A 23,847-nucleotide genomic window follows, 5' to 3' on the forward strand; every position below is an offset into this window, starting at 1 on the left:
AAGATAAGAAAAAACTTAGAGGTGGCTAAGATGCAGGCAAATCACTCTACTACAAGCTAGAAAAAATTGACAAAGACCATGTCATCAGTCTAAATATATAATCTGAGAAAACATTTATGTTCTTTCTATGTAAGGATCATGAAATGTTGAGACATTTTTGATGGGGTTAATTATATACCCCTCCAACCAGTCTAAGATAACACAAAATGTTTGTCAGGGGAAAGGCTGCAGGGACAAAGAATGCCTTGCCAGGTTGAGAAGGCTTTTGCTGTATGTAGAGCTGATAGGTGATACTCACCGTCCAGCTCAATAATTCTGGATCTTTCTCATTGTGGAACTATGTAACCAGACACTTCCATCCCCTACTTCTGCTTCTTCATGACCACTGTGAGGATCCCCACTACCACCACCATTTATAGAATGCTCATTACATGATAGAGAACATATGGCCTCATGTAAGGCCCATAATATTATCAACTCCCAGATTACAGTGACAGACTTTTAACAGATGAAACCCTGTGTTTATCTCATTAACTTCAGCAAACATTGCCCTGCAATATTTCACTCTACCATGCATGACCATTCTCTATAGAGGGAAAATGGCTAGAGTGAGGACCACGACGAATTTGGGTGAAGAAATCTCCTCAGTTAGTAGACTGAGTTTACTTCCAGAAGTTCTTCAGTAATAGGAACATTCAATTTAAATGCTCACTTTATGTCTTGGTTTATATATTTCTGCTCACATCCATAATATATGATCTAAGAAGTATAAGAAATGGCTCCTTTGTTACTAACATAAAATACTGTCAAGTCAAACCATACAGAACTCTTATGCCTAAGCATTTGCATGTGGTCAAGTGAGTAATAAAATCTGTTGGCCCACAGAGCTGGAATGGTAAAAGCAGATAGAAACTTGAATTTAGCCAGGGAACATTTACTCATCCAGTAAAGGCTTGGTTTGGTACAGTTCCAGTTGGCCAACTTAAATTACAAAATGACTTTTTCATGTTAAAATATTTAATACCCAAATAGCCCGAGTTGCTGGCATTTCACATACTCTTTCTCTGACAACTATGAAGAGACTTAGTCCTTGGGTTGAGCTGCTTGCTGTGCTATGATTTGGATTCACAAATAGGTTTTTGGAATATAAAACAATCTATTTCTACAAACTTACAATTCCTGTGTTATTGTGACAGCTCAAGATTTCTAACAATTAAGTGTAATTTCACCCTGTTTCTCTAGAGAATCTTTAAGTTCATATTCGTGAATGGAGCACAAACAGGTCGTCTGGAGGATGCTCATGTGTTTAGTCTTCAATACTTGGAGTCCATTATTTTTGCAGACTTTCTGAAATCTCAATATTGCTATCTGCGATTTACTAAAATCAAGCAGCTTCAGTGACTGCAGAGCACCCACTAGTGATATCGGTTACTCTCAACTGTTTGCTGTGTGAAGATTCAATAACTGCCCAAACTCCCTACATGCAGTACTTCTGCAAAATTACAACCATGCATTCACACTTAGCACACTTCTCCAAGTTCACAGTCAATTTACATACAGCAACTGCTTCTCCAAACTGTGTGAATTTATTAATTCAATATAGGAAGCAGAAACAATCCCCCCAAGCAACTTGTACTGTGAAGGGGCCAGATTTGAAGTGTCTGATTATAGCCCTTGTCACCAAGTACCCCCGCCCCCAGGGGACCAGTTTGAGGACACTGAAAATCAGTTAAGAAAAACATGTATCAACACTCTACCCATAACTGTGAAAGCCCATTTATCCTGTCGTAATGACATGGTCAAAAGCACCACCAGCCATTGATATTCCTCAGCACCGCTTTGCAGCCAGTTCTGAAGAACAGAGTGCCCCAAAGCTACGCCAAGTCCAGCATTAGATCCCCTTTGATCCTCTCAGGGATCCTAGGTCATACTCTGATACGCTGAGTGGGCTCCCCACCTGTTTAAGGAATGTGGATAAGTGTTGCAGGTCTGTGACAAAGACTGACAATAAAAGCACAGCCATTCCTGCCAGTGAACACTAAAAAATGAAATCCAGACTCTGAAGGGAGAGATTTTTTTGAGGAGTGAGTTTTCGGAGTTAGGGTAGGATCTCACAATATAGCACTATTGTTATCAAAAGGCAAGCACCTGTTTCTCAATGCTCACTCATGGCGTTCCCCATAAAGAGGGCTGCTTACTCCCAGCATAGCCCGCTTCACCACCTTTCTTACAAAGCTATTTTCCAAACCATTTCCATAATCCTGCAAAGCAAGTACCTTAACTTGAGTTACAGGGCTGGTCCCTCTCTTTTCATTTTTCATCCCAGTAGGTGAGACCGCCCCTGCTGTGTTTGGTGGCTGTGGAGTTGATGGCATCTTTGCTCCAGGTGACACCTGCATGCTGGCCAGCTGAGCGGCATAGAGCTGCTGCAAAACAGAGAAGGCGACCATTGGTCTCATTAAACGTGGCTGGGACAGGCTCAGGAAAACTTACCGTGCTGCCAGATAGCATCTCTCACAACCCTGCATTCCTCTCTCACTTTTTTAAAGAGGAAAATAAGAAAAATCAAGTAACTCAGAAAGGAAGAGGACTAGAATGAGAAGCATGGTACTGTAAGTGTTCCAGCAACGACACCATGGGCTGGGACAAGACTGGTCTCTCGAGAACTCGGTTCCTTCAATTGTACTAAAAGGAGTTTGGCACACCAGCCTATGAGATCCCTTCTAAGAGGCTGAAATCACTACATAATGTTCTTTAATATCTGGCGTGTCCACTTGTGAACTAAGAAACTGAACCGAATTTCCTTGAGTGTCCTTGATCTTCCCATATTTCTCTGGGGTTGCAGATCCTTGAAGATCAGTGCTGCCCCTATGCCCATAGAGTCCACCAGCAGCCACCTCCCTCTCAGTCTTTTCTCTTGGCAGTATTTAATGACCATTGACAGGGTACAGCCAGATTGGAAGTCATATAAACAAAAAAATCAAGCTAGTGTCCCCTTTATGGCTAGAACAGCTCAGCTGGTGTCTCCCCACGTTCTCCTTTGGATTGGAACTCTGGGCTTATCTCCCTCTGTTTCAACTGCTGTTTCTTGGGTCCTTTCTAAGTACTTGCTATCTTATCCATCCTCTGCTCCCTCTCACAAGTGCTCCTCTGACGTGGGAGTGTCATACATCAATCTGTTGATTTCATTGGTTAAGCAATAAAGAAACTGCTTGGCTGGCCCTCACAGGTTAAAACATAGGTAGGCGGAGTAAACAGAACAGAATGCGGGGAGAAAGAAGCTGAGTCAAGGAGTCGCTATGATTCTCCCACTCCAGGCAGATGCAGGTTAAGATCATTCCTGGTAAGCCAGCTCATGGGCTACACAGATTATAAGAAATGGGCTAGTCCAGGTGCGAGAGTTAGCCGAGAAAAGGCTAGATATAATGGGCCAAGCGGTGTTTAAAAGAATACAGTTTCCGTGTAATTATTTCGGGTAAAGCTAGCCGTGCGGGCGGCTGGGTGCTGGGGACACAGCCCCACTGCTCTTAACTCAACACTCCTCTTCTGGAGACAAAGTAAACAGATAATCTGATACTATTCATCTTAAAATGATCAACATTAAGTATATTGAATTAGATGAATGTAGACTCAAGATTGAAATATGGGCCAATGTCACTTTTAGATAATTTTAACTTTTATCAAAATAATGTTATTCATTATTTAATAAATTCAATATTACTTTAAGGCCTTTAAATAAAAAGAAAATCACAACAACACAGTCACCTTAAATAAGGTAAAGCCTCTACAACCATACCTGATCACCTTGGCATCCCCACATTGCCCTCCCCACCTCACTCCTACTTTGAGGAGACCATTCCCTTTCAACTTGGTTGACTTTTCTTACTTATCATCTCATTTGTATATGTTTATATGCTGTTCTCACACAGGAGGATAAAAGCTTAGCTTTCTACCTCACCAGCTATATATGCCTTCATGTGTCCCTCTAATAGCTTAGTGTTAATGTCAGAGATTCTAAGACAGTCTTACTGTTCATTCTACTCTGGCACTATTCGTAGCTGAGCTATGACAAGAACTATATTTCATTCTCCTCTCCTAGCCCCCTCTCTCTGGTACTAGGATTGAAGCTAGGTCCTCAGGATTGCTAGGTAATGCCACTTAGCCATATCTCCAGACTTCTTTCAATATTTTATTTTGAGACAGGCTATCATCACGAAGTTGTTCAGGCTAAACTTAAACTCACTCTGAAAGTCAGACATACCCTGGACTTGGGAACCACCTGTCTCAGTCTCCCAAGTAGTTGGGACTATATGGATTAAATTCAGCGGTAACTCTTCTCTTTAGCTCTTTGTTAGATTTAATATGTGTATTGTTTATCATTTTATCTCTCATTTATCTCTTTCTGGTTTCTAGAACTATCATGGGGAATTCAGACTCTCCCAAAGACCAAGAAACCTCAATACAATACAGTTGAATATATGGCTAATCACTGTATACATTTCCCACCTCTTAGAGATGCCTTCTAGAATTCTCTACACTTTTGCTCCAGCTCTTCATTAGACCAGTGTTACACAGAATTCCCCTTGTCTCTCCTATTTTTGATTCCATTTTCTGTCTGTCATAGCTTCCTGTTTCTTAGTTAATTGTCATATTTTCGATAGTACATACCCTCCAGGAAATACCTGAGAAAAGTGCCCGTGAGGTTAGTATTTTAGGAACAAAGGACTCAGGAAACTTATTATTATTATATTCCCTTGATACAGAATTCTAAGTTAAAAATTATTCCCAGAATTCCAAGGACAATGACTTACTGTCCTTTTACTCTTATTGCCAAGGAAGTCTGATGTCATTCTGATCTCAGATTCTTTGCATGAAATCAGTTTTCACTTGAGACAGCATTCCCTTCTTTCCTGTATACCAAGTGCAGAGATTTCCTCCTGAGGGCTGTCTGCCTGTTGACTTTGAACTCACTGGTCTGGAGCCTAGCTCTTCCAATGTATAAAACCACATGCTTCAACTCTAGGAAACACTCTGAGGCTCCCCATCAACTCACACTAATAAATGTTTGACATCCTCATGAACCCTCTGGTTTTAGTTTTTCCTTCTATCTCACACTCTTAAATGTTTTATTCTCCTCTATGACAGATTATTTCCATCAGCTTATTCTAAGACTTCTATGAACTTTCCACCATCACGATTTTAAGGATCCTTTTTGTTCTGACTGTTTCTCTTTATAGCACCTTGCTCACTATTCTGTTGAGTAATAATAATGATGGTTTTGGATTTCTGTTCATTTTCTGATCTCTGCACTTCTCTCTCTCTCTTCTTTTAATCGTTTGAGCTCTTTCTTTTATAGTTTTTGGTTGTGAACCTAGCCTTTAATGAATGAGCCATCTCTCCAGCCCCTGAACACTTTCTCACTGAAGGACTTCTAAAGTCTCTGGTGATCATTGACTAACATAAGTGACATCACCAGGAGCTGACTGGGAAGTCTAGCTGTAGGGGGACAATTAGTGAATTGCAGGATTCATTATAAAATTATGATGTCGAAAGTAGACTTTTTTTCCCTAGAGAATCCAAAGTGTCAACACTCACATATTGTTTCTCTTACTCTGGGCCATTTTATTTGTTCTTAAAGGGATACCCTCAAATCCTCGTCTTAGCTTGAAGATTCGTTTGAATGCCACTATTATTAGGACTGATGTTCCAAGACAAAAACCTATAAATACAGCTTCTCAAGAGATCAACCTTTCAGTCCCTTGCTTGGGCTGTATGCTGCTAATGAATGGTGGGAGGACTCAGTAGCCTTACCATGCATCAGGCTGAGGGTCCGTCTTTTATTGATTTCAATCAGTCATTTTGTTGACCATTCTCCTCCTATCTGTGCCTTCAATGGCATATCACCCTTTTCTTTTCTGATAGCAGTTATAACTCAAATATCAATTTCTCATGCCACTCAAACTTTTACCAGCTCTCTTTCTATTGTACTCAAAGGCTGCCGCATCTAATGCTTAACTGTCCTTGTATTAGGACTTGTGTGAAAGTGGTAATAAATGAATGTGTAATTTGCCGTGGTTAACCCACAGTCGGATATCACAGTCTTAACACTGCTGGTACCTAAAAACATCATTCAAATATTTTCTTTTCCTCTTATAATCAAGATTAAGCCAGTACCTTGATGGTCAGATTTCTATATAGAATGCTTCCTCGTTCATCAACTACAGAAAAAAGAGCTCACACTTAGCCATATTAGTAGAAGAGAAAAAACAGGTGGTTTGTATATAATTTCCAGCATTACTATCATTCAGATGGACAAATAAAAAAAATTATAGTAATCAAAAACAGACCTTTCAGCACATGTAATTAAATGAAAGCTTAATAAAGAATAATTTGCAAGAGCCAGATGTGCCTATGTCATGATTGTTGCTTTCTTTGGAACAATTTTTCTAATATAACAAGCCTCTAAAGGAATTAAAGTTTCTTAATTCTATATGCAATGACTCAGTGGCAAGAAAAATTCACAAGTACGAGTCAAACTGCTATAATTTAGCCAAAGGAAAGGCTGCAGTTTCATTCCTTTTTCACTTTAATGGATCTTTTTCTTTTGAAACTCAGCAAGGCTGAGCATGAAGCTCAGTTGGCAGAGTGCTTGCCTAGCATGCGCAAAGCCTGGGGTTCCTTCCCAGCAGTGCATGAACTAGGCATGTTAGCATGTCTGTCATCCCAGGACTTGGGAAGTAGAGGCAGAAAGACCAAGAGTTCAAGGTTCATGCATACCAGGTTTGAGGTCAGTCTGAACTACATGAGACCATAACTCAAAAATAAATAAATAAACAAATCAAAACAAGTTGGTAGGACACAGTAAACAACTTCTCTGAACCTTCTGCTTGGACTAAGCCAGCAAAGCAAAGTTTGATACCGAAAGACATGGATAGAGGCAGCTACAAATAGAAAATGCATTGGCTACTTTTGGGAGCTATAAACTATAACTGGATATTAAAGAGCCATAATGTCTTAAAGATACAGGTTCTTACAAAGAATCTACGCCTCATCAAAAGAAAGCCTATTTTGTTTTACTCAATCTTGAATCTTTCAGAGAGCTGCAACTAATAATTCAAGGGAAAAAAATCTTTGGAAATAAGTCTATATTCTAAATATCTGACTCAATTAAATGACCTTCAGATTTACTGGAAAACATAATTAATTTTTAGAAATAAGGCAGTATTAATTGTTTTCTCTGAAGTTCTAACAACCATTTCATACCCATATTCAATAAGTTCTACTTAAATGTAACAAGACCCATTTAAACTCATCCTGCTCAGAACCAGTTCTTGTGAGTTGTGATTCCTAGAGCACCGGAGTCAGGGAAAAGAGCCACTGAGTGGGGTGGACAGCAGGATGCAATAAGACTCAGTACAACAAGCTTTGAGACAAAACTCAGAAAATGGAATACAACAAAAAGAAAGCAGGCAGCCATGAAAATCAGTTTATCACATTCTACCCAATGAAGCATAATCATTTAGCTGTAATTATCACCTTCAAATTGGAGATTTTAGATTTGATTTAGATAATAAGAATGCAATTTATCAAATAGGCATGTATTTACAAAGCAATTTCATAGTTCACTTTCTAAGCTACTGTCGGCTGAATGCATTCTGCATGCAAGGCTCTGCACTGGGAGTGGAGGATCCAAAGGCTCAAGCATTCAGCCCTGAAGGTGTAAAATGGAGCTCTCCAACCTCTGACTGGCAGCATTCCTGTGGTGTCCATCACTTCAGAAACTTGTGCTGGTCAAGCATGTGTTGCTTCCTATCCTTGACAGACTGTAAACTTCCTGAAGACATGAGAGATCTATTTTTTGTTGAATGCCCGACACTAATGACGGCAGCTTAGGAGTAACAAGTACCCAAGGATTATTTTTGAATTGACATACTACATAGATCACTGAAAAGCTGCTGCAAATGAGACAAAGTCACATTTTATATTTCATGAAAAATGTAATAATGTAGAATTCTAAGAAATATAAAGCCAAGGGAATATACACTCAGTCTTTGCTATGTTATATTGTTTCACATGAGTAGTGGGAGAGGAAAGGGAAAAGAAAGAAAATGAAATTTAAGTCACAGAGGTATGAACAGGTCTCAAAGGGATCCATTACTTTATATACCAACCTAAGTACTGATTAAAACATAAATTTTAAAAACTATTTTGTTTAACAAAAATGTGTATTTTAAAACTGGCTTTATAAAAAACAACAAACAAACAAAAAATAAAGTAATTTGATAGCATATTTACTAGGCGTTAAAGAACTAATAGCTCCACTGAGGGGTGCTGCCAAAGTTCGTCACACAGATAACAGATGGAGCATAACGAAGGAAGAGCGCCAGGCCTTCCTTTTTCGTATGTTTACAAAGAACTCTGACATGTTTCTGGTATTGTGCCTTTTTGGGGGGAGAATAAAAAAATACTAGTTATTCTAATGATATAGCTCTAGTTAGAAAATCCCTTTGCAGACTAGAGGGTTCGGAAGGAGAGGGTCAGATTCTGATTATGTAGCTCATATGGTTTATAAGAGTTTCATTCCATGCAGGGTTCTCAGGCCAGAGTTCACAGTCTAGGGATGACTGTGAACCACACACAGCTGAGGTCTGAGAAATTAACAATACAGAAAAGTGGGCCACAGGTTGAGTAAAAGTCCCATAAATATTTCAACTTGGTGAAGACTTTTTGGTAAATGCAGATTTTTTTTTTCCATTGCAATTTTGTAAAATGCTTAGTGATTTTTTTGGAGGGATAGTGAAATACTTTTTCAGAAATACGTACAAAAGACATGCACATAAAATTGAACCTACTTGAACTTTTCAAAATTATAAAAGTGCTTATATTTTATAGTGTATTAAAAATTATTTTTAACTTTATTGTTAAAACTGCTCCATCCTTACTAGCAGAGGTTTAAACATCATACTTAGCATTGGAACTTGGGTAAGGGGAGCAATGACACACAGAGCCTTGAAGGGGCATATTGCTTAAACTAGCCTGACATCGTCATTCTACTGGTTAAGCAAGGTTCAAATGAGCTGAATTATTTCCCAAGGCCATACTGTTTATTCCTAGAGCTAGAGGAACCTCCTAGTTACCAGAATGTCACTGGAAGTAGACACTGGTTATGTGATCAATCCTTGCACCTTCCAAACATATTTCCAGCATCGATTAATTGTTCATTGACCAAACTTTACTCCATACTTATTAATTAAGCCTTGTACTAAACATCAGAAATGCGTCAACAAGACACTCAGAAACAACACCTGATTTCATAAGAAACTAATACAACACAGCTGCCTAGACAGGCTCATAAAGTTAAAGTTAGAAACCACTGAAAAACACAAGCAGAGGATTTCAAGAAACTCCCTAACAGAGGCACTTGAAACTTCTGGAGGATCAGCACAGCTTCTCCAAGGAAGACATGTTTTATGTAAGTAAAAAAGGCTCCCAGGGAGAAAGATTGACAGGAAGCCCTCTAGAATGAAAAACATTGAGCACTCTATCTCTGGGGTGGAAACAACAGCAAGCTGTCGGGGACTTAAAGACCACCGTGTCAGGGCTGCCCAGTGCATGACAGGCTTGGCACAGGTGGCTGCAGGCTTGCCTTGGTCCACAATAAAACACGAGTGGGGTGACGGAATAAAAGAAACGCATTTCTCACAGCTCCTAAGGCAGGGATGCCCAAGGCCAAAGCACAGGACTCCACATATGGTAGGGACCTGCTTCCTTCTAGATTATCCTCTTACTCTGCCTTCCATGGTAGAAAAAGTAAGTGCTCTCTTTGGGACTCCTTTTATGAGGGCTCCTTACTCATGAGCCAATCACTTCCTGTAGGTTGGTTTTCTGACATCACTGTGTGGGGATTAAGGCTTTCAGCATATGACTTTCGGTGGGAATATAAATAGGCAGCCCAGTGCCAGGCTACATTAATAATCCTAGAATTTATCTCTGAAGACAAGGACTTAGAAAGAGAAGTCAGCATCTTTTCCATGTGATTACTAGCCACTCATCAACCTTTAACACAAATGGATTAAGAAAATCCTCTGAGGAGTGCACAAACCTACAAACTATATACCTCTAACGAAGCTCTCTAGATCTCAGGACCAGCCAGAGGAAGGCCTTTCTCATCTCGGTGTTCTAGTGATATTTTCAAAAGCAAGTCTGTGCAGACTCCACACAAGGCAATGGCTTTTACCAGTCTAACTCAGTCTTAAGGCCAAATGCTTGAGAATCTTCTGGGACACGCACTGACTGATGCACTTTGTCAGAGTCATGCCACCACCCTTGTGCTTTGTACCCAAAACAGCTAAAGTAATGCCAAACTATATGAGTGGCAACATGATGAATCTACATTTATCATATAAAAAACATTCTGTATCATGTAAGATCTCCAGTAGAGAAGACCACAGAGAGGGGGCACCAGGCTTTTTTCAACCATAGTCACATCATTTTCACGTAACTATTCTGCCCGGCACCTAGAGATCTCTCCCATTCATCCACAAATGGCATTCAGCAACTACACAGTGAATACTAAACTAAGGTACAGTGCTAAATATTTGAATTTATTGCCTTATTTAATCTTCATTATAATTAGATAGGAAAAATAGTTATCTGTACTATCCAGCATCACCTTTAATCCCATTTCTTCTTTTAAAATCAAATTGTTTTAAATAATTAAACAGTGACTTGCAGTGAAACCCATATCTGGTTCTTAGCCAACAGACAAGGATCATTGTCGAAGGAGAAGAAAGATTTTGATGTGCCCACTGGTCCGAGTTCTCAAGCAGTCAACAACACCTCTAGATAGTTGATACGACTCCTTTATAAATGGCATTCCACAGTGCCCAAATAGTGAGAGAAAAGTTAACAGTACCACCAGCCAGCATCATCTAGACAAATCCCTCTTCAAGCAATCTAAGCCTCACTAAAAGACCTAGAACCCCTTAGTTCAACAGACTGACAGATCAGAGAGTAGAACCATGCAGAATGTTGGTAGAAACAGTGGGACTCAATAGACAGTCTAAACAACCCCAAGTATTTTCCAAAAATGGAAAATCAGCACAAAAATCACAGCATAACTTTATACATTCTAAATTCTCTTTGGAGCAGAGTCTCCTTGCATGTCATTTCATCTAATAAGGACAAAGAGTGCCCTGCTCACATCTGTCTCAAAACAAAAGGAAAATTCTCCTTCAAGCATATGCTGCCTACTGGTCGCTAATGATGAAAGGAAGGGAAGGCATACGCTGTCCAACAAAACCACATACCACCGTTACTAGCAACAGATTCAACTCTTACTTGCTTATTTATGCCCATTAATACCTAGAGCCCAGGCCTAGTGCAGACCCAGGTTAACAGATTCCACCCTGGTGTGTCACGCAATGCTCAAGAGGACAGCAGAAGTGGGAAGTAACAAGTGGGGGAGGAGAGGGACGCATCCTGAAGGAAGTGACATTCTTTACCTGGCTGATGCCCCAAGCCTAGCTCAGTTCTCCAGGCATCCCCTGGGTTCCTCTGCCTACCCAGGAAACCATGCTGTAAAACTGGACAAGTTCAGCTGTGAAGAGGTGGAAACAGAGGCAGGCAATTAAGAAACCTGATTTAGTGCTTGTTTAGCAGAGAGGAAAATATGCCAGTAGCAGTCATTTCTGACTGAAGGAGGGGCAAAGGGAGAGTTTAAAAATAATTACTTGAAAGGTTTACAAATACTTTTACTTCTCATAAACCTTCAATGTCAACAGAATGATCCAGGAAATACAGCTGCGGTTTTCTGGAAGGACAGAAATGAAGTCCCTGTTTTCAACACAGAAGGAACTTGTGTGTGGCTAGTCCATTAATATTTGAGGCCAAAGAACCCTGCCAGTGGGGCTAGAAGGTGAGAGAAGGAATAGAGGGGGTCAGGCAGCTTTCATTCTATGTACTGAGTTCATTGCCAAGTCAGCCTTGCCTTTCTGCATACTTTTATCCTACACTCTTTGCCTTTCTTTTTTTCCATTTTTAATTAAACTACAATTCCATCATTTCCTCCCTTCCTCCCTTCAACTCCTTCCATAACTTTCCCCGAGCTCCCTTTCACATTCATGGCCTCTTTTTCTTCAATCATTATTGAAGTGTGTGTGTGTGTGTGTGTGTGTGTGTGTGTGTGTGTGAATAAATGCATACATACAACCTGCTGATTCCATTTAGTGTTTCTTGTCTGTATATGGTTTTCAGAGCTGATCACTTGGTATTGAACAACCATTTAAGGGGCTCGTCCCTGTAGGGTGTGACCAAATTTCCTTCTCTCAGTAGTCATGAACTGCCTGTTGCTCTTCATCTAGGGGTGGAGCCCATGAGCTCTCCCCCATCCACATGGGTATGTCATAATTCTACCTACCTCTGCATCTCAAAACAAAGTGTGGTTCTCTGTGAAACCTGTTCTCTCGTCTGCCCCACCACATGCACCCCTCAAACCTCAATACTTTCCTTTATTTTCTCCATGTCTTTCTCTTACCCAAAATTTCCAGCTCTTCAAGAAGAGAATGACTGGGTTTTCTTTAATCTACCTTCCTACTATACAAGACAATGTCTGGCATTTAATAGCAGCCCTGCTCACACTTGGCCGTTAAACCCGTTTCATTTCCATTTGGTGTCATCTTGGGATTGCTACCATTTCTGCCAACAGCCTTTTCTCCATTTCACTTTTCCTCTCTGTACTGGCTGGTTTTATGTGTCAACTCGACACGAAGTCATCAGAGGAAGGAGCCTCAGTGGAGGAAATGCCTCCTTTAGCTCTAGCTAGTGATGAATGGGGTGGGCCCAGTCCATGGTGGGTGGTGCCATCCCTGGCCTGGTGGTCCTGGGTTCTATAAGAAGGTGAACAAGCCATGGGAAGCAAGGCAGTGAGCAGCACTTCTCCATGGCCTCTGCATTAGCTCCTACATCCAAGATCCTGCCTGTTTGAGTTCCTGTCCTGACTTCCTTCAATAATAAACAGCAATGCTAAAATGTAAGCCAAAAACCCTTTTCCCTCCCAACTTGCTTTTTTGGTCATGGTGTTTCATTGCAGCAATAGAAACCTAAAGGAATCTCAAATACAGAGGCCATCTTTGTTTCTGTCTTACTGAGGTTCTTTCTTACACAGAAACACTGGGCACTGTGATATTAGCACAATCACTGTGAGTATCGTCCTCTAGTCTCTCCTCTGCACACCTGAGCAAATCTCAAGTCCAGAGTATACAAGTGGTCTGCTTAAAAACACCAGCTGTCAAGCAGCAGGAAGAGTAAAATCCAGACTCAGGTTCGTGGTCTTCCCCAACCACCTTTATATGTGCTTGTGCTTCCATGTCCTCTGTTCCCTTAGGGAAGGGGCTGCAAACAGAATTTGTACATTTCATCAGAGATAATTTTATCCTGAAAATACTTAAGAGTTACTCTGTGGATATCGAAGAATAATTTGTTTTAGAGAACGCTTTTTTTAATATTTGTTTTTAAATGTACATATTTAAAAGTGCCACCACAGTAATTAGGTTAAGGTAATTATAATCATGTTAAGGTATTTTCAGATTTTTAAAACTAAAGCTTATGCAATTATAAAGGGGTGAAAATGTGTCTCGGGTAAGAGTAGACCTGAGACTTTACTTGGTCTTTCTATAATAGCCTAAAGCAAAATAGAACAAGTAAGTTACTGTAAGGCGCTGGAAAACAGGGCTTGTTGCATTTGATTCACTACTTCCTGCAGGCAACTCAGGAAGGTCAACAGAGGAAAGAATGCGGAAGAGCAGCCCCACTGGAGTCCTCCTGTCTGCTTCTCAAGCATTCAGTAACTCGCTTCTCTGACTTGACTCACAACAAACGGGGCAGGCAATGTGTTGGGTGTGGAGGAGAAGAGAGACCATAAGAAGGAAAGAGGATACAAGAGGAGCTCAGGACACCTTTTTAAAAACCAGACTCCATCGGATAGCAGAACTTCCAATGCTTTGCTACAACAATAATCAACTGAGATACATTCTCCCATTGCACAGGTTACATTGGGCTACATATGCTGTGTGGTACAATTGCTAAGAATAAGCAAAGCACACCCCCCCTCCATCTCTTCTCTTTTCTTTCGTGATGCTAAAGAAAATACATCAATATACAATGCCTTATTTACAAAATAAAATCAAGTCACTAAAACAACTGGTGAGTCCATTCTCAAACAAGATATTCAAAGAGGAAACCACCATTTTAGAAGCAAGCCGCTCCATGCCCATTCCCAAGAGCTGAGCAGGCGCTGCTGAGAGATCCATTTTTCTGAATGCAGTAATACCCCTGTGGCTTTCTAATCACAAAGCCAGAGTTCATGAGCAAAACCCCAGGCTCGTGCATCTCGACTCCATCAAGAGGATAGAAAGACTCATTCATGAGTCAGAAGTTTGGGTTTGAAACATAAACACTAATTCGCACACACATGGATCTGTATTTTTTAGCACATGTGTTGTTTGGTATAAATGTGAGTTTACTAATATTTGAGCGTACAGTTTCTTAGCAAACATACATAAAGTCATTCATCCCATAATCCATTTATCCAAAAATTATTTGTTGTGAGTGTGGCTCTATGGGTACTAGTGGATTTTAGAAAAACACAAGTGAGGAGTGCTCTGGTAGGGAGGGACAGGGAACAGACGGACAAATAAGCATCCATCTGGACAATCCTGCTGTGTTACTTACTATGAAATATATTTTAAAAAAATTGGGTGTGTCAGCATGCTTGGTGGTTATAGTATTGAACAGAAAGAAATGGAAAACTCAAGAGGAATGCTGGGCACAGAACTCAGTGTGAGACAATATGTGGATGCAGGCCTGTGACAAAGGTGCCCTTAGGAATCACAGAATCCAGGGTGGTAGGAGTAAGTTGTACCAGGCACCAGAGAAAGGGGAATGTGTCAGACAGACAGAAGGACGCATCCTGTGGGTCTTACATGTTATGAAATGGACTTTGGATCCAACACTGCGTTTCTGGGTTTCTAGGAAATACCATGTTAAAACAACATGGCTGGCCTGGAAATTTCTCAGTAGTACCAACATGGGAATCTGGAGAGAGGCCAGGCTGCCTGCCTGGGCCCACAATGATTGCCAAGGAACCAGCTGTTGTTGCTTGAAAAATATTCTACAACTGCCTGGCTTCGATGTTCTTCAAATTCCATCTTTAATGAAGCTTCCAGGCCAATACTGAATGAAGACAAATATGGGTTACTATGTAACTAAATAAAAATATTTAAATTGTTAAAAATATATATGAGAAACAAAAATTGCATGAAAATACAACATTTTCTAAATGGTACCTTTCTGCGTTAGTTATTGAACAGAAAAAATGCTGCTAATTGGAAATGGGTATTTAGTATGTAAAACATTGTGCGAGTTTCATGATGAACTTGCTTTTTATTTCTCGGTTTGGAAGACTGAGCAGACTCATGCTAGTAAACACAATTCACACCTATACTAAAACCCACAGATTTATTAAAAATCCATTTTATATTAATACTAAACTAAAATTTGCATTTTTAGAACTATTGGAGGAGAAAGGGATGTAGACTGAGCTCACCTGTAAGGAATCAGGTAAACGGTGAGGAATAATGTAAAATATTCTCTTAATTTTCTCATATTTTCTTCTATACTTTCTTTAAATTTGAGTGAATGTTTTGCCCTATTTCAGGGCCAATTCCGCTGTCACTATTTAAACAGCAAATTATTACTATTGCCAACTGGAGAACTTTGTCATATTTTGTAGTATGTAAATATGCCAACTGCACCTTGCAGCTATACCCATGGTTTACTCTCTAATTAGCAGAGAGGGAATACCTTGTATGTGGTGGTCATAGTGAAAAACCATTCACATGGTGGATAACAGCACACAACTTGCTTTCTTGTCAGTAGACACTGAGAGGTTTGAGCATTTCTTACAGCAGACTAACGAGGATAGCTACACAGAGGGTTGGATGTGAAATGTAGAAAAGTTAGATTGCTGAAGTTGCTCTCCGCAGCAGGATGTCATTGCCATCAGAGCCCACCTCCTTTAGTCATCCCTCTGCTCACTAACTGTGATCTTCAAAAAGGCATTTGTCTCTCAGAGGTGGGAAGTGGAGACTCAGACAGAACATTCTCCACAGGTTATTTCTGCAGTAAACTGAACTATCTTGGCATGCAGAAAGCCAGAGGTGAGGTGGGTGGGGAGAAAAAGGGAGGGAGAGAGGAAAAGAGGGAGGAGGAGAGAGGACATTATTGGTTGGGGATGTAGTTCGGTGGTAGCAGGATACCTGCCTAGGGATTTAATCCCTAACATGGTGCGGGAGGAGGGATGAGATATCAAAACTGAAAACAAGCAAACAACAAACCAGGACAAAAACACTAGTCTAACTAGTCACTCACAAAGGACAGAAAGACTAGTCTAACTAGTCACTCACAAAGGACAGAAAGACCACAGCAGAAAGCGGTTTCCACTAAGGGCACTTAGCTGAGCTTTGCTCCAGTGAAGCCCAGAAATAGGCCCTTTGTTAGTTAAAAGGTAAAAGATCACCATGAACAGAATGAGCCCAATCCCTGCAGCACACCTTGGCTATGTTTAGTAATGTCTCTTCCCTGCCCAATCCTTGGGGCCATATTGGGAGGCTGCACACTACAGAAATAAGATGTTCATGCTAAGGGTCAATGTGGCGAGATTTATAAACGTTCCCCTCCCCTCTGGTAACAGGGAAAGCGCTTGGCTATTCTCTGGGGAACAGGAACTTTGTTCAGTGTCGTCACTGCCTATTCTTGGATCAGGAGAAGACGTCAAACATTCAAAGCCCTAGCATTCTGCAGGGCATTCTGACTGTCACATCTCTTCTAGGCCTACTGTATCACATCCAGAAAACTCTACTCCTGATGTCAAATCACAACTTCGGTTTTTTAAGACAGCATCTTTCCAATGGACCATGGAATATTTATGTCTCTGTGCAGCTCTTTGAAGGAAAAATCTTTCAGTGTTGTGCCTGTCTTGGGTCAGGGGTTCACATCAGCATTTCTTTCTGTCGTTCCTTATATGCTGTGTGATAATCTACAGCACAGAAAGACCAATCACCAAACAAAGTGGCTGTCTGACTTCAGCAGCTAGTTCTAGCTAACCAGAGACTTTCAGCCTCATCTCAGCATGAAATGCTGTGTGAAAAGTATGAGAAGAACAAAGCATTTTGTCAAGTAAGGCACCTCGTGACATAAACACGTATGTCTCTTCAAGGAAGTTTTATCATTTCCACATCATCGGCGCACAAAAGGCACATTCTTGTTGCAGACCTGGTATGACGCGGAGTCATCGACGTTGGAAAACAGAGCCTGATTAGGTTCCCACACAGATATGAATAGACCACCCTCCTTTTTTTTTAATAGCTGCTTTTATTTCTTTTCAAACAGACTGCTAATTGTCACCCTAAAAGCACTGAATGATTCTCAGGCAACATTTGTTTCTGCTCTTCCTTCCTGCCTTTTTAGAATCAGCCAATACTGTTACTGTCCCTTCTGGTTGATCTTCTTCTGGTGAGTCCGAGTTAATCCACAGCTGTGTGGATGTGGAAAAGGTACACAGCAGGCTGCGGCTGCTGGGTCTCTTGTCTGCTAATAAAGTATGCAGTCTGCAGGACAGATGTTAGGAGGATCTGTTAAATAAGTCAGTGACAGAGATCCTGACCTCTGCCAAGGAACATTTTATTACTCCAGAAAGGGGCAGAGTTGCAGCATGTTAACAATGAGAAGAACCGTAGCCTTTCTCTCCAGATTTAACTTCTTGTTACATGTTGAGTGGAATAAGAGTATCCAGGCCTGCTCACTGAGAAGCAGTTTGATTGGGTTGAGCACAAACTGCAGATTATGGGATTTCCCCAAATCCCCAGGAAATGGTTGGACCCTGGCTTTGTGTCAATCTTCCCCAGTGTTGTTTATTCAGCGTGTATCGTTACACTATTTGTACAGTGTCACTTGCCACAGGGCACCATTGTTCTGAAGGGACTATCAATTTTACAAAACACAGTCCCCTAACTATTAAATCCAGTATAATGGGAAATGAAAACTAGAGATCAAATTAATAGAGGAATAGCACTCACTAAAGTTGTTCAGTAGACCTTACACTGGTTTAGTGTTTCTGGTGTGAGTAAAATCACGTCTACTATAGGCATTGCTGATCCCCTCACATTGAGTGAAAGACATGCTGTTCTCTGACCCCATGCTGACCTCTCCAGTCTCACCTCTGATTGCTCCTGCACACTCCACCCAGACCAAATACTTCTAAAGGTGCCACGCTGCCTGCTGCTATTGTCCGCACGTCGCCCTGCTGCTCTGTTTGTCTGGGCATCTTCTTCAGGTTCCTGCCATTGCACCCCTCTCCCCACACTCTCTTTCCAGGAGTCAATACTGCCAGCATCTCACCCAGAGTGTCTGCCAGAACTTCCCCAGGCAGCGCTAAGTACTTCCTCCTCCCACAGTGATTTCAAACTGGGAACATATCTATTTTAACAATTATTATATTGCTTGCTAGGTCATAGCTCTCAGAGGGCACAGGTTGAGTTTTATTGATCTTACTATATCCCAAACAGAAAAAGGTGCTTACTATGTAGTAGACATTTAATAAACATTTAGGAAATTAATGTGTAAGTGAACTAAATAATCATTTATTAAGACTACCAGCACTATAGCGGAGTCTTACTTTGGTATTTTTAATGGATAAACAATTAGATCGGTAGAACCAAATGCAAACTCTCCCGCACAGCATGCAAGCGTGCACACACACACTCACACACACCTAGGAGCTATATCACTCCAAAAAGGTAACAACATAAGATATACTGTCTTCTTGGTTGTCTTTCTCAATTCAGCCATCACTTGCTTATATGAAGCAATGGTTGCATTGGTACCTGCACTTCTCTGTACCTTCACCCAGACCCCTGATAAGCACTGCAGCTTTAGGTAAGCTAGTCTAGCTCTTTGAACCTCAATTTCTTCAACCATAAAATCAAAAGATTCATATAGCACTTGGCAGTGTACAAAGAACTTTCCACAGGAATTTTCTTAGCCCCACCAGCATCATCCCTAAAGCTACTTAACAGAAGCATTTGGGGATTGGGAACGTTAATTTTCTCAAGTTCAAGTAACAGGCTAGAAGTAGGGCTTGGCAGTTGAGACTACTCAAGGCCTATCTTTCCAGCTACGGAAATCTGTGGCTTTAACAATCTTACTTGTGAATTTTTTTTCTTTCTGCATCTTTGGTTTTTCTTAAAAAAAAAAAAAAGTACTCTAATTGCCAATGGGTTGTGATTTCTACTAGAATGCACCATGTTGGAACTTTATGATTTTTGAAGTCAGAAGCATCAGATGCAGATATGACCTGAAAATATTTTTCAGTGCCTAGATTCAAACAGTTTTGTAAGTGGGCAAACACCTATAACAAGTGAACACCCTGTGCTCTCTGCCCCATCACTCTTCACTTCCGCTCATTGCTTGGTTTTCCACCTGGACTAGAAGAAAGCAGGAAATTGCTTAGCCTGCTTGTTTAACTGAATGACATCGTACACGACTTAAAAATGTTTGTTAAATGAATAAGTGAATTACAATATAAGTACAAAGATCCAGAGGCAAAGAATAGTGAGCAACCAACCATGTATCAGACCTTGTGCTCCTTTGGTTTCCTTTAATTCTCATGACCACCCAGTAGGAGATGGGAGTCCCATTTCACAGGTGAGGAGAACGGGGTTTAGAGGAAGTTAGTCAGTGGACACTTGGTTCTGTCGAGGACCGTGTGGAACTAGGAGGAGCTGCTTTCACAAAACCTCCAAGCTACTCACTAAGTCATAGATCAGAAAGCTTGAGAAGAGAGCGAGCTAGGACTGGCAAGATGGCCCAGGGGTACAGCAGCGGCTGCACAAACCTGGCAATCCGGGTCAGATCAATCTTTAAGAGCCACAGTGGGAATACAAAAGGAAAGAACTCTCAAAACCTTCCTCTGAGCTCCACATGCAGGACATAGCCTGTTCGCACACTTTCGTGGCTTGTCTTTCTTTTTTTGAGAGAGCAAACCAGCTGCTACACAAAATGCGACATGCTGCAGTTTGAGTCACTCGCCCTGACCTGATATATAGTGACCTTCAGGTCTCCTAGAGAGGGCAGGAAAGCCCAGCAGATGGAGGTGCAGAACTAATAGGTTGTGTCTTCATAGAGGGAAATTCTAGAGGTCCATTTTGTTCTGCAACTCCTAAATGTTGTTTTTTGAAGACCACTGGTAAATGGATGGGAAACTTAGGCACCTACGTCCAAGGAGCCACATGAAGGCCTCCACTACCTGAATAAGGCCTCTCTATTGTGAGCTCTGGTGCTAGGTCTGAGCCAATCCCACAACTATACACTATTCACAGTCCCTGGAGTGTGAAGCCAGCACATCCTGTATGTAAGGAAGATGTCTTAAGCAGGTGGCCAGCACCCCCTCCAGGAGGGTGTCTGTGGTGTGGAGCTGAGCTGCTGAGACTGGAAGCATAAAGAATGCCATAGGCAGCATTTCTCCTTTTATTTTAAAGTTTGATTTCTTATTTACTTGCATTTCTCTTCAAGCAGATCAAGTGATAATCCGTTGGGGATGCCATGCTAAAGCACTTTTCCTACTGAGTTTTGAAACGGGGCCTCAGAGAAAGAGCTTGATACAATTCAGTGAGTGAAGCAATACCTTTGTCCCTTTGAGCATTAAATGGCCCATTGCAAAATAGCTTAGTTAGAGAGAAGTTCAGAAAAGAGGACTTTGTTTCTTTTTTAAAATTTCTTTCCCAGTTGAACAGAGTGAGACTTGGAAAATGGAGCTCCCTCACTTTCCCCAGCCTCTCACCAGCGTTAATTAAATACAAATCACATAGAAAGGGAGCGGTTAACCGAGAGCCACACAATGTTCCTCCCCAACACATTCCTGGGGGCACAGATGTGGTGATCTGTTATAAGAAGGTTCTAGAGCACAGAGGTCTTACGGGAGAAAAATTGTAAGAGGCAAGGCAACATAATGTGACAATTGTTCATAGAAAACACATTTTAAACTCCCCATTTCCATATCCATTGTGCTTAACTAACACATATCATAAAGGAAATTGGCATAACAGATGCTTTCGGCATTCGGGAGCCAATGCAGACTTCACGTGGATGAAGTCAAAGCTCCATGCGAGCCAGCTGGCTTCTTACCTACCAAGTCTACTTTCCCTCAAGTTAGAAAAATTTCCCCAGCACCACAAGTATCAGCATATTTTCTCCTTGTGTCAGACACCCTGTCGTCTACAGCGTCAACTGGACAAGTTGCCCAAACTCTAAAAATGGAGCTTGCTGAACCGGCGCTTCTGTCCCGGCCACTTTAAATTAGAAAACTCTTCAGCTGCTTCACTAATGGTTCTGGAAGTTTCATACACTGTCTGGATCTATTTGTAAATTAAATCGTTTAAAGTAAAGCTCTTTAATACTCCATAATCAGTCCTGTCTCTCGGAACGCGACTTTACTGCGAGCGCTCCTTCCTGACTCTCCTATTGTCCCGAGCTTCCCCGGAAAGAGGCGCCCAAGCGGTAATTCAGCATTATCGCTGCTCCAGTGCACTAATCGCTTGACGAGCAGCGAAGGCTCGGTGCTCTCTTGCCCTGGCTCCTGAGGCCCCCTGGCCCCAGGCAGGCATGGCGACCCAGCCACAGCCAGATGTCAGGAGGCATGCTCAGCTCCTCATGCAGCAGGCGCTCACTCCAGTATGGTCAAACATCTGCTTCCTCTGCGGGCGAGCAACCTGCTGAACACAATCTGAGGGCTGCGCGAGGGAGGGATGGCCAAGGACACAGTCCCCAGCTCCTCCAGGAGACTCATCAAAACTCAAACTGTAAGACGGCCCCAGGCTCTCCAAAGGATAGAACCGCGCATAGCAGAAGCACGCAAAGCGTTTCCTCCGACAAAAGAAAGCTAAGGAGTAAGATGAGTTTCCTCACAGTCCTTCTCAGTTTTCTTCAATTCTATTCAGCTTGAAGTTTCTTCTAGACAGCTGGAAATTTGAGAAAGGGTATAAACTTCTTGGGGGTGTGGAGAAGACCACACTGACTTTGAAATATTTTCCCCTTTATGATGTAATGAAATCACCTTCCATTCACTTACATGCTACCATAAGAAAGGAATAAATTGTGTAAGGAGTTCCTAAATGGTTATGCATCCTGCAGTATGGGGCTTCCTACTGTGTCACCACCAGTCATCTGAGTCTAAAGCAAAGAAGCCTCGCTGAGAAATAAATTCTAAGATACATTCCATCACTACTAGAGTCCCACCTTGTCACTAGGTAAGGAACCTGGTCCAAGTCACTTAGTTTACCCAAGTTTTCATTTCTTCTTTAAACATATAGTGTTAATGTTAAAAACATTTCTTACAAAGGCTAAATATGAATTGCTTTTTATGTCGGAAACTAGGTACTATGTAAGTATATTCGTGTACATACCTGCACACATGCATAGCATCACAATATTCAGTCAGTGCACAGTTAGCATGCGAGTGATGTGTTTCAGCTTGATGTTTTTATGTACATACATCATTACACCTAGCTCTATTTAATGATGTCTATAGCTAGCTTTTGTTTGCTTTGTATCAGAAGGGAATTCAGGTTTCCTTTGTATCATTTATTTAATATACCAGATACAGATCCTCTGCCAAGAATGGCCTCATTCATACTATTGGCTCTAAGGAAAAAGTATCCCCTGTAAAAGCTAATGACCATATTCATATCACTCTTACAGATTTATATGCTGTCGAAGTAAAAATTAACACCTCCTTATTGAAAGCTAAGCACATACTGTGCCCAGTTCCATTGGGAGAGCTGTGGCTGCTCTCAGCAGAACTGGCTGGCTAGTTTAAAACTTGCAGTTTTAAGGATCAGAGAAAAGCAAACTGAGGACAGAGTACTCAAATGGGTCTTTATTTGTAACCATCTGCCCATGGGCAGATAGGTGGACAAGGATATTTCTGCCACAGTGAGTGATAGCCGGGTCCTATGAAAACCTCCATCTTTTCTTTGTCCTTGCAGAATGCAAGCTCAGTGAGGGCAGGGGCTTCCTGGCATCCACCTGGTATCTGGATGCTTTTTTCAAGCTCAGCACTGCTGACGGTGTAGGCAGCATGGGCCTCCAATTCTAGTGACTGTGATTGCTAGTTTAAATATTCACCTGACCAACGGATGAAGAAGATAAAATCATAGAAAATACATTTAGTTCTACTCAGCTTTCATTCCTTTTAGTATAGTAAACAAGGCAATTTTTTAGATATATCTGCATTAATTGCTTATTGATATAATGGAATTGTGTCTGTTTATAAGACTTGGGGAAGAGAGCACTTATTCCTCTCAAAATTTTGATGTATTAACTACTACGGTCACCAATTATGAAGATTTGAACATACAATGGTTATTTTTATACATGTATAAAATAGCATGTAGCACAGAGTAGATGTTTACAATGAACTGAAAATGAACACTGTGTTAGTAACATTATGTCTATCAACCCATCAATCTATCATATAAAATTATAACTCATTATCACAAGTCTTATAATCTAGACTAGCCAAAATAAACTGAGATGGTTTCAAACAATTATGTAGAGGTGAACTGTTACAAAACTCCCCGGAAATAACAATTGGATGGATTCCTACACAGCTGCAGACAAGTAGCATATAAAGTTCCCAGAGTAAAGCAGACAGGTAGATCAGGGAGGTTAACCAAAACATGCCAGCCCTCAGCAAGAAAGAAGTTTTGCAGTGCACTTGGGTTATGTCTAGGA

General features: G+C 41.1%; 1 protein-coding gene across 17 annotated transcripts in view; it reads right to left on the bottom strand.

Annotated features, from left to right (window-relative positions):
* Sox6 (SRY-box transcription factor 6) overlaps nt 1–23,847 on the bottom strand; it is a 551,747-nt gene that overhangs the window by 78,149 nt on the left and 449,751 nt on the right. For all 17 annotated transcript variants that reach the window (XM_075971960.1, XM_075971963.1, XM_075971969.1 and 14 more), the window contains one exon: nt 2,277–2,426. In XM_075971960.1, coding sequence (XP_075828075.1) covers nt 2,277–2,426 — 150 coding nt within the window. The remainder of the gene's footprint in view (nt 1–2,276; nt 2,427–23,847) is intronic.

The sequence above is a fragment of the Microtus pennsylvanicus genome, chromosome 5 (genome assembly GCF_037038515.1).
Source record: "Microtus pennsylvanicus isolate mMicPen1 chromosome 5, mMicPen1.hap1, whole genome shotgun sequence".
Taxonomy (NCBI): domain Eukaryota; kingdom Metazoa; phylum Chordata; class Mammalia; order Rodentia; family Cricetidae; genus Microtus; species Microtus pennsylvanicus.